The 16423-nt window shown below is 41.6% G+C and overlaps 1 protein-coding gene across 1 annotated transcript in view; it reads left to right on the forward strand.

Moving 5' to 3' along the window:
• Positions 1-16423, forward strand: part of CSMD2 (CUB and Sushi multiple domains 2) — a 304852-nt gene that overhangs the window by 21461 nt on the left and 266968 nt on the right. The window contains exon 2 of the mRNA XM_059830635.1: positions 6160-6376. Coding sequence (XP_059686618.1) covers positions 6160-6376 — 217 coding nt within the window. The remainder of the gene's footprint in view (positions 1-6159; positions 6377-16423) is intronic.

Here is a 16423-nt window from a genome sequence, read left to right on the forward strand (position 1 = left end):
CTATGTAAGGAAGCATAATTAGTTGCTGGTAAACAAAACAGTAAATGTTGGTTAAAAGGAACATTTCTCCTATTTAGATGGAAATTTAGATCAAACAATGTTTAAAAAAAATTGGAGGAGTTAAAGATGAACTGTTCAATGCAGGGGGGCAGTTTTTAGTATGTTCTTTTTGGGGAGAAGGTTGTGAAAAGACCTGTGTGAAGAAGCTGGCTGTGAAGATTTTGCGACCCACTCCTGACACCCCCTGTTCTGAGGCCTCTGCAGAAGAGCGTTTGTGCCTTCGTGCGGAGGGCAGCGTTCAGCAGGGACCCGAGGTGTTGATCCTGTGCTGTGGCATGTACCCAGTTGTGTGAGAAGCTGAATGAGTCGTGTGTGGTTTCACATGTGTCATCCCACAGAAGGCTGTGGCACTTCTGCACCGAGTTTGGCTGCTTTAACCATGTCTCTATCCTTGAGCTCTACCCTACTCGTCACGGCCCCCAAATGTGCTTTCAGGGATGCTGAAAACCTGTGTCAGCATTTGAGTGCTGTTTGAGTTGGGATCTAGTGTCTCGGTTTGAAAAACTTTATGCAATGAAGGTGAATGACTCTGCGCAGTAATGTAAATTAAAAAAAAAGTTGCTGATGTATGAGCAGGATTTGCCCCTGGTATTTTAGGCTAGGATGGAATGTGTTTGTATGTCTGCAGGATATGTATTTCGGTTTTCTTGGGGAAAGGGTTTTTTATGTTCATCTGTTTCACTGAATAGGCTAGAACAACACAAAATAAAAACATTTGTGCCTAAGTAACAATAACTAAAGAAAATGAAAATACCAAAACCTACCGCATTAGGGAGAAGACAGCCATGTATCACCAAGAGATGATACTGCTGAGAGCAAGTCAGTGTATATGATTTGATATTTGTTCCTTTTGAATTGTGCAGTGACCATACATCAGTGTTTGCTAAATTAGATTTCTGCTGAGAAACAAAGTGCATCAACTTATATTTTAGGAAGCACTCCAGAAAGAAATTCTGTTTCCCCTCTCTAAAATATTGCTTCTTTAGAAGATGGTGTAAATCAACATAGTTAAAATACTTCCTTGACTTACACCGCCATTCATCTGGCCTGGTAAGTTTAAGGACTTGAAAGTAGGTGGAAGATGATGTTTTGTACCCATTTTGTTTGCACTTGTAATGTCAGATAACACCTTTGTTTATTATTTAGCTTCTGACAACTTGGTGGTTGAAGATTTGTAGTGACAGAATTTGAATGTACAAGTTTATCTGAGTCTGCGGAGCTGGTGAAATTCTGTGTCGAGTGATGAAACCCAGTCCCAGCCAGGGGCTTGAAGGGTATGGGAGCCGAGGCAGCTCGCTCCTGTATGTCAGTGTTGCTTATTTGAAGAAAATAACAAAAATTCTGTTGCCATAAATGTGCTTGAATGATTGTTTCCTCTTTGGTAAATGTAACCTGGTTCGTTTTGATCAGTGTGCAATGACCATCATGACTGTCAGTCGTGAGATATCAAAGACGTGAAACCAGTTAATGCTGCACGCACTGTAGTCATTGGGGCGTGAACTGGTTCTGCTCTAAAACTCAGCCATGTTGAGTTCGACAGAGGCCACTCTGAAGCTGGAGTGACTGACCTGAGAATGGTCCCATGCTCATGTGTCTAAACTTCAGATATACAGTGTAAATAAACCTCCCGCTAGCTTCTGTCTCCAGTCGTGTAGCTTGTACTGTCAAAAGAAGTCTTGGTGTTTGAGTACAAGGATGTTCTTTCTGCCCTCCTGATGGCAAGAGGCTGATTGATACCTGGAATGAAGCTTGAGGGGTTTGCAACTTCCCGCTTAAGCAAGAGGCAGCCAGAGCTGTATTCAGCTGTACTTATTTTTTGCTTTAGTGTCCAGTCATGTTAAGTTTTGCGGCACGTGGATTAACCGTGTATTATAAAATGCCGCAGGCAGCCCATATTTCTGTTAGAAATGCAGTTCTTCTGTGAGCATATTGCAAAGTAAATATTTCATCATTTTCCTTGTGCAGATGAGCCAGAAGGGAAGCTGATTAGTCTGTTTACAGAGTTCAAGCAGTGTATATTGCACAAAAACAGTATTGTAAGTGGAGACTGGTAAAGCTGACTTTTAAGCTTTATTGTTGAGGAAATCGCTGTGCCCCTGGAAAAAGATGTTTTTCTGCTAAGCCCCGAGCCCTCCACTAGTGTGGGTTTCCTTGGGTTGTGGTTTTTTCCTCCCCCTTAAATTGTGATCCCTTTGGAGAAAGGCTCTGTCCACTGAATGGTGCCAAGTATGATAATGCTTTTGTCCTTGTCTGGAAACTCTAAGTGCTACTGCAATAAAATTACACTGATGCATTCATTAAAAAGATATACTCTCATAATAAACCACTTTCCAGAATTGAAAATAGCAGGTTGCATTGGCAGAGTAAAGTTAGAATTAGCTCCATTCTCAGACTGGTCATCTCCGTCACAAAATAGGACATGTGCCCACAAATGCATATCCACTGATGAGTTTCATGTTGGTGTTATACCTTCAGAAAGTATGAGTCTGTGAATAATAGTATTAGATGCTGGAATATCTACATACATATTTACAGTGCCACACTGAGCCTTCTGGCGAATGCCATCTGATCCCTTAGCTTTTTGTGTTTACCTTTCTCGTTTGCTCTTGTGGCTTTTGAATAGAGTAGCAGATTGAAAGAGAGAAATGCAACCGTTCTAGAAGGGTTGTAACTCCTCTGATACCAGTGCTGATGGTTCATCTACAGAGGGTGTAAAGACGGCAGTCCCTGGGTACAGCTTGTCCCCTCACTGCTACCGTTCCTTGCGGTCGCTGGCATAGCCCCGTCAGAGCCGAGACAGAGGGCAGGTGGCTGGCGGGGCCGGGAGGCGGGCTGCCGCGTTCCCATTGTGTGAGTAGGGCATGTGGAGGTGCCTGCTGTCCAACTGCTGGGTTGGAGAGAAGGCTCCAGAGGTTTTGGAAGAACGTTGTCCTCTGTCAAATATGAACTCACCTGGAACTTTATAGCACAGACACTGGCATTGTCCTTCCATACTTTTCTACTTATTCATGCCTCTGGGCCAATGGGAATTGTTTTTGCAAGTCTTCAAAGGAAAAACGAGGTGTTTCCTTGTAATGTACTTTAGATTTTTAGATAAGGTTTTGTTAGTCAAGCCTTAGCTGAACTAACTCAAATCTGAAAGCAAATTATAGAGAATGCATAAATTCTCTTGGGCTTCCTGGATCTCTTTCTTGTGGCTGCTGACTTTTTCCAGCAGTGTCCAATATAAATGAAGTTCCCTACTATTACAGTTGATGAAGAATATATTGCTTTCCAGTCTGTCAGCTTTTGGAAAACTTATTTTTGTTTGCAATAAGCAATTTTCTTTTAGCTGTGTCCAAAGCACAGCTTGGTCAAACTCATGAACGCACAAATATTTCATAGATTGATTTGATACGTCATAAAACTATGTCCTATTTTTCATCTGTATTTTTCTTCAGCTAGGTTTAAGATTATGTACATTTTTCTGGCCTTTGTTTTAATCATAATTATGCAAGGATGGCATGAATTCATATTGATCTTAAAGCTTGTTGTCTTTCATATGACCTTGGAAGTGTTTGGAACATGGTGTCTCTGACCTTGAATTTATTTTCTGAACTTCATGCAGCACCAGTAGCTTTTATACCATCAGGAAATGGAGAGATATAGCCTCTTTAATTTCCCAATTTCCTTAAATTGTTCTGATGACATTAACTTAAGATTAAAATAAAAAAAGTGCAGTAGAGACAGATTCAATATCCCCCCATTGCCTATTGAGTGCCAGTCTGGTTGAAGAAAAGAGGATGTGATGGAATTTTAGAGAACTGAAGCTTATGGATCTTTGGCAGTCTCCAGGTTGTTAAACCAAACTGGGCCTGATTTCACCACACTGATAATGGTAATATTCCGTCCCGTGCAGCTTTCTGGCACCAAGCTGATACATCCTTTCAGTGCACTCTCCAAATAAATGGCGCTGAAGGGGAGGAGGGAGGTAATTTCACTCTTGTACGTATTATGTATTGACAAAATGCACTGAGAGAGGCAGATGCCATAGAAATGCAAAGTACTTTAGTCTGCCCTTGTTAATGAGTTATGTGCCTAGCTCAGTTTTAGTCCTGGGTGGATTATGGGGCTGTCCTAACTCTCATTGTTATAATAAACATGATACAAAAAGATTCTCTGGGTAGTAAATATGATTGACCGTTTTACATTCATAAAGGTGTGAACATCATCTTGCAGAGAGAAGTTCCACTAAGTGTTTTTGCACCAAAGTAGGTCAATCTAATTATAATTGGCTTTAATGAGCACTACTCTGCAGTTCTTTACCTGTAGCTGGTTGGCACTCAAAAGTGCAAATGCTGTTTCTGCCTTTGAAAAAAGCAGTGAGAAATCAAAGAAGTAATTTATAATCTAATTCACTAAAGCTTGAAAGCCTTGGTTATCTGCATAAGCGGGGTAAACAGTCCAGCATCAGTAAGAAAAGCCAGAGCAAATGCAGGCAGTAGTGATCAGCAGCTCTGCTGCTGGCCATGGGCTAAAGGTGGAATTCTGCTTCTGGTTTCACAGCAGTTGCCTTGCAGACTGTCTGGAATTTAGCTTTGGTGTGGAGGAGTTACTCCATTAAAGCCAGTAGGAGTTATACCAGTTCAGAGTGAGTTTTTCTTTGTGCCTCAAAAGACATTCGGGTAAAGTAGCAGTGAAGAGAGAGGAGAACACTAAGGAGAATTTGTCATTTAGGCTGTTCCCGAAACATATCAATGTACCTGTTTCCCCAGAGAGAAGAAAATCTCATATATCCAGAAATCCTATGTCATGGTAGTTGATCTTTATCTTTGGGATGGGAGTGTTCACAGGTACTGCTTTGGGGAAGGAAAATGGAGTTGAGGGAGGTGTTAAGTATTTAGCTGGTGGGTACGGGACTGGGCTTCTGTTTTCAGAAGATGTAGCCCTATAGCAGCTGCTTAAGAATACTGTTTGGAAGACATTTGCTCTGTGTTAAGCCTGCGTGAGGAGCGGAAACCTTTTAGAACTGGCTGAGAGAAAACCGAGCAGCCTGTGAAGGCTGGGTCTAGCTAACAATTTCTTTCCTAGGTACCCCCATCAGGCCTGATGGGGTGTGCACTGCTACTGGTGACAGCAGCTCTTGGGTCTGGGCCATGGTCCATATTGCTTTGTAGCGGTACAGCTGCCGGTTTGGGGTACGCAGACCAGAGATCGGGTGGGAATATGCCTTTTCTTTATGGCTGTCTGCATGGAAAGCCCTGTATAAAAACCACCAGCTCTTGTCCCTGCTAGGAGGTGGTTTCAGGCTAGTGAGCAATGTTTACCTGGAAGAATGTGGATGGGAAAAGATCTGCTAAGTCTAAGAAGTTGCAAAGATCTGGGGTTTTTCTTTGTTTTTTATTCCAAATAACTATTCAAGAATGGTTTATTCATTAAGGCCTTTGAACTGCCTCCTGCTCTTTCTGGAGTCAGGGCAACTTTAATTTCTGATATTTTGCCATTCAGTTTTCATGCAATCTTGTCCAGACAGACTACTTATTTAGTGATGCAGTTCCTTACTATGTATTATATCATTAGTTTTTAGCCTTTCAGGGTGGTCTGTCTCTGTCTGCACGGTTGAGCCCTGATCTTCTGTCTTTTATTCAAGTGTAACTAAGGGTAAAAGAGATGGTCAGCTTTGGTGTCGTCATTCTGATTTTTTTGTGGCCTCTGAACCCCTTGTGCTTGAGGTACCCAGCACGGCAAGGCACTCTTGAAACGTACTAAATCCGTAAATGCACAGTGCATAATGAAGAGTATATTGGACTTTGTTGTGGGCTGTGAAAGGATGTCTGAGTAAGTGCCTGTTTCCCGTTAGTCAGCAGCTGCTGTAATCCAGCTGTTATTAGCCTGTTGTGTTTACAGCTAGAGGGAGCCGTGCCCAAGAGATGGGTATCTGGGGTCCAGGTTCCTGCTGGGAGGGCAAAGGTGCATCTTTAGATTTTACCTTTATCTGTTCCCTGAGACTATGAACTGAAATTCAGCAGAAAGAATCCTGTATTATCTGTTTTGATGGTGAAGATATTAAATGTGTATCCTGCACCATTTGACTTGTACTTTTGTCTTTTCTCTTGCCAGCCCAGAACTGCAGTCACATTTTGCAGGGCCCAAATGGGACAATACAGAGTCCAGGCTTTCCGTATGGATATCCAAATTATGCAAACTGCACGTGGACAATCACTGCCGAGGAGCAGAACAGGATACAGCTTGTTTTCCAGTCCTTTGCATTAGAGGAAGATTTTGATGTGCTATCTATCTACGATGGACTGCCTCAGCAGGGGAATCTGAGAACAAGGTACATCGTTCATGACAGTGATGTTTATAAACATGTTCCATTTCTGCCACGGGGATTAAATCTAGGTTGGAAGTTTATGCTGCAATAAACTGGGAGTGCTTCTTCATGAGCAGTTCTTACAGTTGTTTTGATTTCTTATCTCTGATAAGGTTTGAAATGTTTCTCTGAATGCCTGACAGTAATGATTTATCAAGAGTCATTCTAGACATCCAGAGAAGTTAATTAGAAAATGGAGTAAGAGAAAAGCAGAGCTAATGTGCAGAGGAGCTTCCCTCAATCCAAAAGAGATTCTCTGAGTGGGAGGATGGATAATGGATTTCATTTTATAGCTCTGCCAAATGCTTTGTGGGTGCTTTTGGGTAATTCCCTAACTTGCAGTCTGTTCACCAGCTGGACAGGGGTGATTCTCTCACATCTGACTGAACTGTTGGATCTGCAGGGGTAAGGAGTAATTGAGTAGTATAGTTTAGTATAAAGACTCTTCATGGATTCTGATCTCTGAGACTTTCAGGTGCTGTTCTGGTATTAATAAAAAGTTAAATGAGAGGCTGATTTTGAGAAAAAAATAATGTATTGCTGTGGTAGCCAATGTTATATGACATGTCAGACTTCTGCATTTGAACGAGTCATGATCTCGGACCTCCAGACCTAAGGCATAGATGAAATCAGCTTGGTGACTTGTGACATGACTGCTGTTGTCTGTGGTGTCTGATTGCAGCTGAAGTCTGACAGTAATACATTCAAAAAGTAATAGAAACAGTGGCAGCATCCAGTGGTAGAATTCCTGGTAAGAATGCTGTAGTCATGGACAGTCCTGGAAATTCATTTTACTTCAAACCGCTTTAGTTTAGGACAGATCCTTGGACATCAGTGTCTTGTCTAACCCAACTGGAAAATCTGAGTTAAAGAAACACTGGTGAAAATCAGCTCTTCATGTAGATTAATTCAGTTATGCAGATAAATCACATCTTCTTCATCTTGCAACTGTGCTTGAGAATCATCTTAATTGTGGGACCTCATAATTTAATCAGAAGGTAGCATAGTGCTTTGCGTGGGGTGTTATGTAACGATGCCTACATCCAGTACAAAACTCTGCCCAGGAAGCTTTGTATGGTGAGTAACCAACGCTGCTCTTGCCCTCAGAAGCCCCTGGCAAATTGCTCTGCTCATCAGCAGTGCCAGATGTTTCCTTTTGCCCTTTAGATATCAGTGGGAGGTCCTGCTGAAGAAGAAAGATCCATGAATGAAATTAATTCAGAATTAGGGTCACAGTAGAGTAAATTAGTAAGATGCTGTAGCTGAGTTGCATCCAGGTACTGCTCCGAGCTACTCATAGGCATGATATGATTATAAATAGAAGTAACAGAAAGGGCATCTTCCTACAGTTGACCAGTACAACAAAAATACAGCTTGGATCCTGTCCTGGTAACTTGTAGCCCTGCACTGGGGGAAGGTGAGGAGACAAACAAGGTCCTCCCTCTGCGTTGCTGGTGAACTTCATGTGCAACTTGGGGAGATAAGTGCAAGTTGTGGGGTGAAAGCAGGAGCACAAAGCAATGTGAGAAGGTTTCATCTCTAATGAGGAGATGAGGTGTTCAGGAAATGGTGTGTATTTAGTACAATGGAGGAAAGTGAAATAAATGGGGGGAAAAAAGGTATTGAGGAGGCTTTCTAGAGGTCTGAAAGCACTTACAGAGGACTTGAAGTAAATGAGATATGGATTCTTGCATGATGGACACTTGCCTTCTTCCCCTGGACGTTTCTAGATTAGTGACTTCAAAACATGGAACTTGCTCCTCTGTGTTGTTTGGTGTCTCACTTTGTTCAGCTAATATTTTTTTGTACATCAATCTTAGCTCATTAAACTCTGTAGCTGTTGCCCAACATTGGGTTTTTCTTTTCTTTCTCACTTTTTTCTTTTTTTCCTCTGGCTATCAATTTTGTGTTTTCTCAGACTGCTTTCCACATGTACTCAATTAATCACTGAAGTACAGCACTTGAAGATGGATGACCATGCGTCATTCATCAAAGCTCATGCTACCAGCAGGCGGGCCAACATAAGCTGTAAGCAAGTGCAAAAGATGGAGGAAAAAAAGCATGCTTCTGTAGAGAAGGTAACCTTTTTGTTCAGGGTGTTCAAGGCTGATCAACAAAATGGTTAACAGAGAGGAACTGTATCTCTTTGCTTCTCCTGCTCTTGAGCTTATATTGTTGAGCATCACTGATGTATTTCGGTAGGTCATGCCTGCTTGATTGGGAGAAGAGAATGATCTTGCTGTTGATGACATTTTCTTGTGCTGAGGGATGGAGAATGGTTAGTTGTCTCAATACACTGCTGGTCTATTTAAGCTGTATATTCCTAAGGGCTTCCTTGGCCTGATGTGTCACAGTGTCATGTCTATGTGCATTTTTGAGGAGGGGTTAATAATTGCGTTCATCGTGTGCTGGCAAACACCCTGTTGTCTTGCAATCTAATGTGGTGTGAAAGTTCCCTAATAGAGTAAGAGCAGACTTAATCCAATGAGACATTTGCTAATAAACTGCTTTACTGTCTATTAGGGAATTTGCGTTGTGTGTTTGTGATGAGTATGTGAATATTAAATGTGTTTCAGTGTCTTAATTTAGACATCTGGGGCCGTTGTCATCTTTCAGTGCCATGACTTTGCTTTGTTTGCTAAAATCGGAGCTTGTTTCAGAGTCCTTGCTCCTTCAGCCTCTCTCAATTAATTTGCTTTTTCCCAACACCATACACTGGCTTTCAGCAGGGACTGCTGTAACAGAATCTTCTTTGAAAGCTGAGAACAGTGATGGCTGCAGGTTTGTCTCTTCCTTGATTTGGGTAGGAGAGCTATGTGTTTTTACAAGCTCATATGAAATTTGTAACCTCCCTTCAGTGCGTATGTGTGGCTTTCTCTTGAGCAGCATTTGTGCTCTTTACACCAGACCAAACTCTCCCAAATGCAAATCCTTCAAGTTCCTAACTATTCTGAACTGCTGGTGGGGTCAGAGGGATGCATGTGGAGACCTGATCTGAAAACTGCAGTTACTCAAGAATAGTCTTTTTGCAAATTCCCATTGTGCTTTGCTGATTGTGTCATTGTTATGAGGATGCTCCAATCAGGTTAGTTTCCTGATTGGTTTCCCACCATGCTGGGCTTGGAAGCTCAGCAGAGACCTGACTAAAATTTGAATATTTGGAGTTATCTATGGATCTAAGATTGCTATGGGATTTGGGAGACTCTTTGCACCTTTTTGTGTCAGACTGTTGTTATGTGACATAACCAGACAGTAGTTGACAAGAAAGGCACATGACATCTTCAAGCTTTTTCATCTGCTGCTGATAATTTGCAGGACGCTTTTAATGTGAGAATCTTAAATTAGTTGCTAATTTCCATATTTGAAGTTTCAGGCTTGCACTCAGATCCAGGGAAAATATATTTACAATATATCTGGTAAGTCAGTCATTTCAGATACCCAATTCTGTTTTCCTGAAGGGAGCCATTGAATTTACACTCAAAATAGGACTGGTCAATTTAGAAAATCAGATTTATTTTTTTTCCTTCCAAAGATGTTTAAAATTACTTTGGAAAGCTCAAGGGACAGAATATGCAATCTTTTTTTACCCGGAGAGACTGCTCACTTGCATATGTGCTGAACAATGCGGGGGTAACTTTTATGATCTTGCAACCCGTGGGCTTTCCTCCCTGCCTGATGTGGGTAGGTAATTGCATTGTCTTCTGGTCTGCCTTTCCTGTTCCAAGGAAATGTTTCAATGATCCTGAGCTTATTTGTCTACAAAAATGTTTGTTTGAGCCAGTGTATCAAGAAAAATAAGTCTTTATTATAGCCAGAACCTCACTACTGCAGTCTGCATTTCCACAGAAGTTACTAGGAGGTGTATATTTACACAGCTGTGAGGAACTGTCCCTTTCTGCTGTCTACAGAGTGTGTAGGTTTAGAGAAAATGTTTGCAAATCATTACTGCAATAGCTTTATAATTAAAGACGAAATCTACACTGCCTTTAGCTCCCTGGCATGGGGAATAACTTACCGTCTAGCTCGTGTCTCAACATTATGCACAGTGTCTTCTGTTAAAGTTGCTGTTGCTTATTAGAGATACTCATCCTTCTTCCCTGACAAGTGACTGAGGAGTTAAGAGGAGGATTGCCATCAATACGCTGTGTATGCACTTAAACATATGATCTCTTTGGCCATATTCAATTGACTGAAAGATACAGTATTATGTTTGAACTTAAAATTATGTGGTACTAGTGATAAGAGTTGAATTATCTACTTGGGTGACCTATTTACAGATACAACAGGAATACCTGTATCTTGCCTGTTTCTCCTTGATAACCTTTTAATTACTCTTTGAAAGATTGGACTGGGTGACTTGTGTTACCAATCAAGAGAACAAAGCTTTTCATCTTAGAAACAATGGAAGGGAGGAGGAGATGGGATGACAAAGGGAACAGCGAAAGAGAGAATTCCCCCCATGTACCTTATGTTCTTGCTTGCGGAGATGCACACCTGGGTTAAAATAGCGTTCTGGGGCTCTGGCTTCAGAGGTACTGGATTTGCTGGGGTTCAATGCTGTTAAAGAAATTCCTGGCGAAATAGCATTTGCCACCTGGTAATACACAGAACTTATATTAGGATTTTGTGTTGAGTCACCTTTGGTCCTGTGACATTCCTTTGTAGCTACCTCATATCTCCAAGGTGACCACAGTTCTTTTTACTAAGGATAAAGATAAATAAAACCGAGGGCCAGCTAAATCCTTTTGTCATCTTTAGTGAACTTCAGAATCATACCTCCCTTTTCCCCTGAGCAGAGTTTTTGTCACTTCGCATTAACTCCATGGGAAAAAAGCACAACAAAAACCCACTTAAATTTATGTTCTCTGCGTTGTAGAATAAAATACACTTTTTTCCCCGAGAAGATCCTTGTTTGAGCTGCTCCAGTGGCATTAGGGCCTTTTGCCAATGGCCCTGTTGTTTTGTTCGAAGGAAGTGCTGAATATTTAAGCTTTTGTCTGTGAGAGAATTTGGTGGAACTCGATCTGAAAGTCCAGGGAAGCTAATGCAGTTAATGCAACTGCATCTAGGACTGTTCAATTTTGAGAGGCTGTATTCAACTTTTCCATATTTATTAGCAGAGAGTGCATCAGGATGAGTGATAAAAACTGATGATTAAATGGGGGTGGGAGCTTGTTCCCCGCTGCCATGCTGAATACAGCAGGCTTAGGAGGAGGCCGGGCTCTGGTCTTTCTGCAGCCCGTTAAGCAGATGCAGAGGTGTGGTGATTGAGTAGCTCTGGTCCTGGTTTCAGGGTTAAAGGATCTTCTCTCTCACGACGTTGTCCTGTACGAACACAACTCGTCTGCAGTGAGGCCTGCCACTGCCTTGTGGCCTGCACCGTATCTGGTAAAATAGGGTCTTCTTGAAAACTGGAACCTTTTATTCATGGCCACTGAACAAAATACTAATTGGGGAAATAGTTTCCTGGCTGGTGGTTGTTCTGCATTTTGTCTGTTGGACTACAGAATTTCTTCCAGGTACAGCTCTCCCTGCTGTGCTTAGTATGGGGGTTGTTTGTTGTTGGGCCTTACCATGTTGCTGTTACTCAAATAATATTTTGTTTTCAGAATTGTTTGTTTTCCCTCTAAACTGCTCATTAACCATGTTTACAGGTAAAATCACTAGCAAACCTTGACAATGGCTCTTGCTTCATATTAAGGTATGCTAAGTGTATTAAGCGTAGAAAGATTTTCTGTAATTGGACAACATCTAATAGATTTTAATTAAGACTCGTACACTGGAACAGTCTGCTTTTGATAGATCTGTGAGCACTGAATGCCATTAGTAATTGAGGTAGGTTCTAAACAGGTGAATTTAAGTAGCAGGTGGAAATTCTGTGGAGGATCGTGGCGTCCTTAGTCTTCCATGCCCAAGTTGATGCAACTCTTGAAAGCCTCCTGCTCCTTTGATGTTGAGCTGTGGGGGGAAGGAAGGGGAAATGCCCGTGAAATCCCTGCTGTAGGACATGGCTGAGGTGTTTGGCCAGTGAAGTCCAACGTGCAGTGCCCTGAGATTGGAGATAGGAGTTCTGTTGGACTCCACTGTTAACCTCGTGTTGCAGAATGTATTACACTTCCTTCCTCAGCTTTTCCTCTTGCAGTTTATCTGCATTGTCTGACAACACAGGGCTTTGTTTCTGGTAATACAAAGTAATTGCTGAAGCCCAGGATCATATATTCTCTAGATCCTGTAGCTGATGTTTGGTTTTACTTTGGGTGGACTTTTATAACACAGTGACTGCAAGCCTTTTGGACAATGGAAGTAGAGTATTGTGAAGTCTGAATGTGATCTGATGTATGATCACTGTAGACCCTGCAGTGCCCACATCTATGGCGTTCCAGGTAAATTACATCTGCATGGTGAGATCTCAGCTTTCATGGGGTTGCTCCTTTTCCTTATCAAAGATGGCTAATGATAAAGACAAGAGCTGCTGGTGCTCTACTAATAACTGTTCTATACAGAGAAAGCTTATCTTTTTATGCATGTATGTTTGTGGTGTTTAAAGTGATACAGTCACAGACATTTCTAGTCATATCGAGTCATTCATTTTTTAGAGCTGCTTTTATGCATTTAGCAGGAGTGGCAATTTACAAAACCAGTGGGTGAGCTTTTGGGGTCAGAGTAAGTGAGATGAGATTTTTTTTTTAGCAACGGAGGGAGAGAAATTGAACTTGCCCATAGCCAGCCCTTGCATGGTGCTTCTTATTTTTAGATTAGAGTGCTTTGAGAAGGAACAGGTCTACTGTATTGCCATAGAAGGGAGAAAGCAGCAGAGGGAAGTTCAGTGAGTTGCCTTAGGCAGCATGGTGAGTTATTAGCTGTTAGCTATTAGTTATTGAACTTGGGTTGCCCAGTTGCTGTGTTACTGCAGAACTGTATGATAAGGTGACTAAAGTCTGATCCTGCTTGCGTAAGAACCTGTACAAAATGTCTCTTGACTTTATTAGTACAGAACCAGGTCTTCAAAAATAATTTCACTTGTAGTCAATAGATATTGACATCAGTTAGCATCAAGATGGCCACTTTCTTCACTCATAATTAGTGTCAGTCTCCCATGAAGAGGATGCTGTGAGCAGTGCAGCGAAGCGATGGATGTGCAGAGGTGGTGATAAAAGCAGCACCGGCAGAGCACTGAAGTGTCCTGGTGGGTCCCTCACAAGAGCAGAAGGCAGATCTATGTTGTAGTCTTGTTCCAAGCCTGGCAGCTGCTCTGCTCAGTGGCATTGGGCAAATCACTCATCTCAGTTTTCCTATCTGTAAGATGACAAGATGTTTTATTTGTGCTAGTTAAATCTGTAAAATGCTTCAAAGCCCCCAGTTGGAGGGGAAAGACAATCAAAGTACAAAACAGACAAAGTTCACAGCCATGCCTTTTAATCCATTTTCCTGAAGGGAGGCAAAATGTATGCACTGTCTTGTTATCTTTTGAATGCACTGAATCTTTAGGTGAAGAAGTTTTTGTATCTATAAGGTCTGACCTTGAGAGTTTCTCAGGCAAAGCACCTCTTTAGACAGTGTGTGTTTCCCTTTTATCAAAATTAATGGAAGCCTATAGGAGATGATACGGTCTTACCAGATCGTTGAAGATACAATGAGGTTGTGAAGTGCTATTACTTGCAGTCTCAAATAGAAAATTGACAAATCTTCAGTGCCCATTGACTCTCATTCATTATGCTCCTGTTGGGTGCCGGAGGGTGGCCCGGCTCCTTTTAGAATATTCAGAAGTGGATTTTGGTGTGCTGCAAGAGGAACTGCTGACATCTGGTCCTTTTTCTTAATAAAGAATGTAATTGTCTGTTTGCAATTCCGTAGCTGTTTGGAAAACATAAAGGCTTCTGCTGTCCAAAGATGCAGTAATTGTCCGTACATATTTAGTGATTTTTATAATATTTAGGCTTACAGCTGATTAGAGCTGCTATAGTGGAATAAAAGGTTTAGGAAGGACATAAATACTTTCATTTGAATTGTTCGGTAGCTTATGTTGTCACTGATCCGTGTGTAAATTGATGTGTGAAATGCTGTTGTTCTAGCATTTTTACATAGATTTTTAGCTGTTGAAATCGTGTCCTTTAGCTCTCCAGGTCCGTGGCAAGACATCCTCTCACTGACCGTGTTCCCAGTTTATGTATGTGTGGCAAAGGCGGAGTATGGAAATGGACAGAAGTGACTAGCTCCAGGGCAAGCAATAGCTCTGCTGCTGGATTTGAACCCAGGGCTTTTCATCTCTAGTGCATTGTGCGTTACTGGGCTCTCCTGCTAAACATCAGCAGTTAGCGACATTTTTATCCTGTTTCTGCTCAATATTTAGCATTCACACAAGGTGCGAGTGAATAGAGAATTAGATACTACTTGAATCGGTATCACAGTCTTTTTGGATAATCTTCATCAGCAAGAACAATGGGGTTTGTTTCATTTTATCACATGACGCATCTTCTAAAAGTCAAATTTCTTATTAACCTACTTTAACTGCCCTGGCTATGGAGGACTGCTTGCATTGTTTATTTGTTCCATTTGGGTGCTGCTTTTTAACTCAGCTTTATAGAAGGTAAATTTCTACTGTTTCTTTCTTATCTGTTGCCATTAAACTTTGTTATATTTTGTATTATTACAAATTAAAATCTTAAGGAATTAGTGTAGACATACCTGTATTGTGGTGGGAACCGAGACTGCAGTTTATATGGAAATCCCCAAGATGGATCTCAGCTGGCCATCCTGGGATTGTGTAGGCAGAACAGTGCTCGCCCAGTGCTGCGGCTTAATATTTACTTGGGGGAAGTAAAGATTCTCTGAAGACTGCGTAAAGTCTAGTTCAAATCCTGATTTTGTATGCATAAAGAGTAAAAGGGATGCACAGACTTGGCAGATGAGACCTGGATTCACTCTGCACGTCAGCTTTGGCTCTTTACAGTTGTATAGCTTTAGCTTTTTGAGATTCAGGTAGAGAAAACAGGAGGAACAGGGATGCGTGTGTAGTAAGCACATACACAGAGCCATAACTTAAGTTTTTGCTTGATTGTGTCGCCTACGACAGTGTTTGAAACTAATGGTCATTAAGATTATCTTATCTTCAGTCCCGCAGTACCTGTTTGCCATAAATCTCATGCTTGGCGCCTTTTATCTGGGCATCTCCGTATGATCTCGTTGAGGCTTCTGAGGTCCCTGCAAAACTGGTGGGTGGTCAGGACTCTACATGATGGGGCTGGGGCGTGGAAGGAATTTGGGGTTCGGAGGATTGCCAAAAACCTTTTGGCAGGCTAGTGGCATACCTGAGAGAGTAGCCATGGAGTTGTGACTTCCAGCGCTGTGGTTTCAAAAGCTGCCTCCCAGACGAACAAGCTCAAATGAGTTAGGAAGTGGTATTTCTGTTCAGAATGCTGCTGGCCTGAGAACTTCTGTATTTATTCTGCCTTTCTTGCATTTAAAGCTGTTTTGAACATTCATGTCTGTTTACATTTCAAGCTCTTGAGGCCGTAGGACACTTTTTGCACAGCACTCAGCAGAAGAGTTAATGTTACGAAGGGGCTGGTGTGAATATTGGGGTATTCGCAACGCCTCCAGTATGGTAATGCTTTCTTGTTGTTCACCAGTTGCATTGCATTTAGCAATAAGCCTTGTGTGACTTGCTGGGGGTCCCAAGAACTTATTTTTCCTGTTTACTAGATTTCACACCCCTGATGATTTTTTTTTTTGAAGAAAGCCAGAAATAACCTAAAACTGCCAAGTTTTGAGCTGACACTGCTGAGCCTTACTTGGTTTATGTCCAAACTTGTCTTTGTTTACTCAGAATATCAGCTCAGATTTGCCAAGAGGTTACTAAAATTTGTGAACCTTTCTGTGAATCTGTGTTTTTCTTTTTTGGTTTGTAATAAGATGGAGAATATAGATGCCAAAGTTTGTCAGAGATCTGCTTACATCTCACTGCTACCTGAGAAAGTAGAGGAAAAATGAGCATTGGAGGGATATGATAAA

This window comes from Gavia stellata, chromosome 29, assembly GCF_030936135.1.
Source record: "Gavia stellata isolate bGavSte3 chromosome 29, bGavSte3.hap2, whole genome shotgun sequence".
In the NCBI taxonomy this organism is placed as follows: Eukaryota; Metazoa; Chordata; class Aves; order Gaviiformes; family Gaviidae; genus Gavia; species Gavia stellata.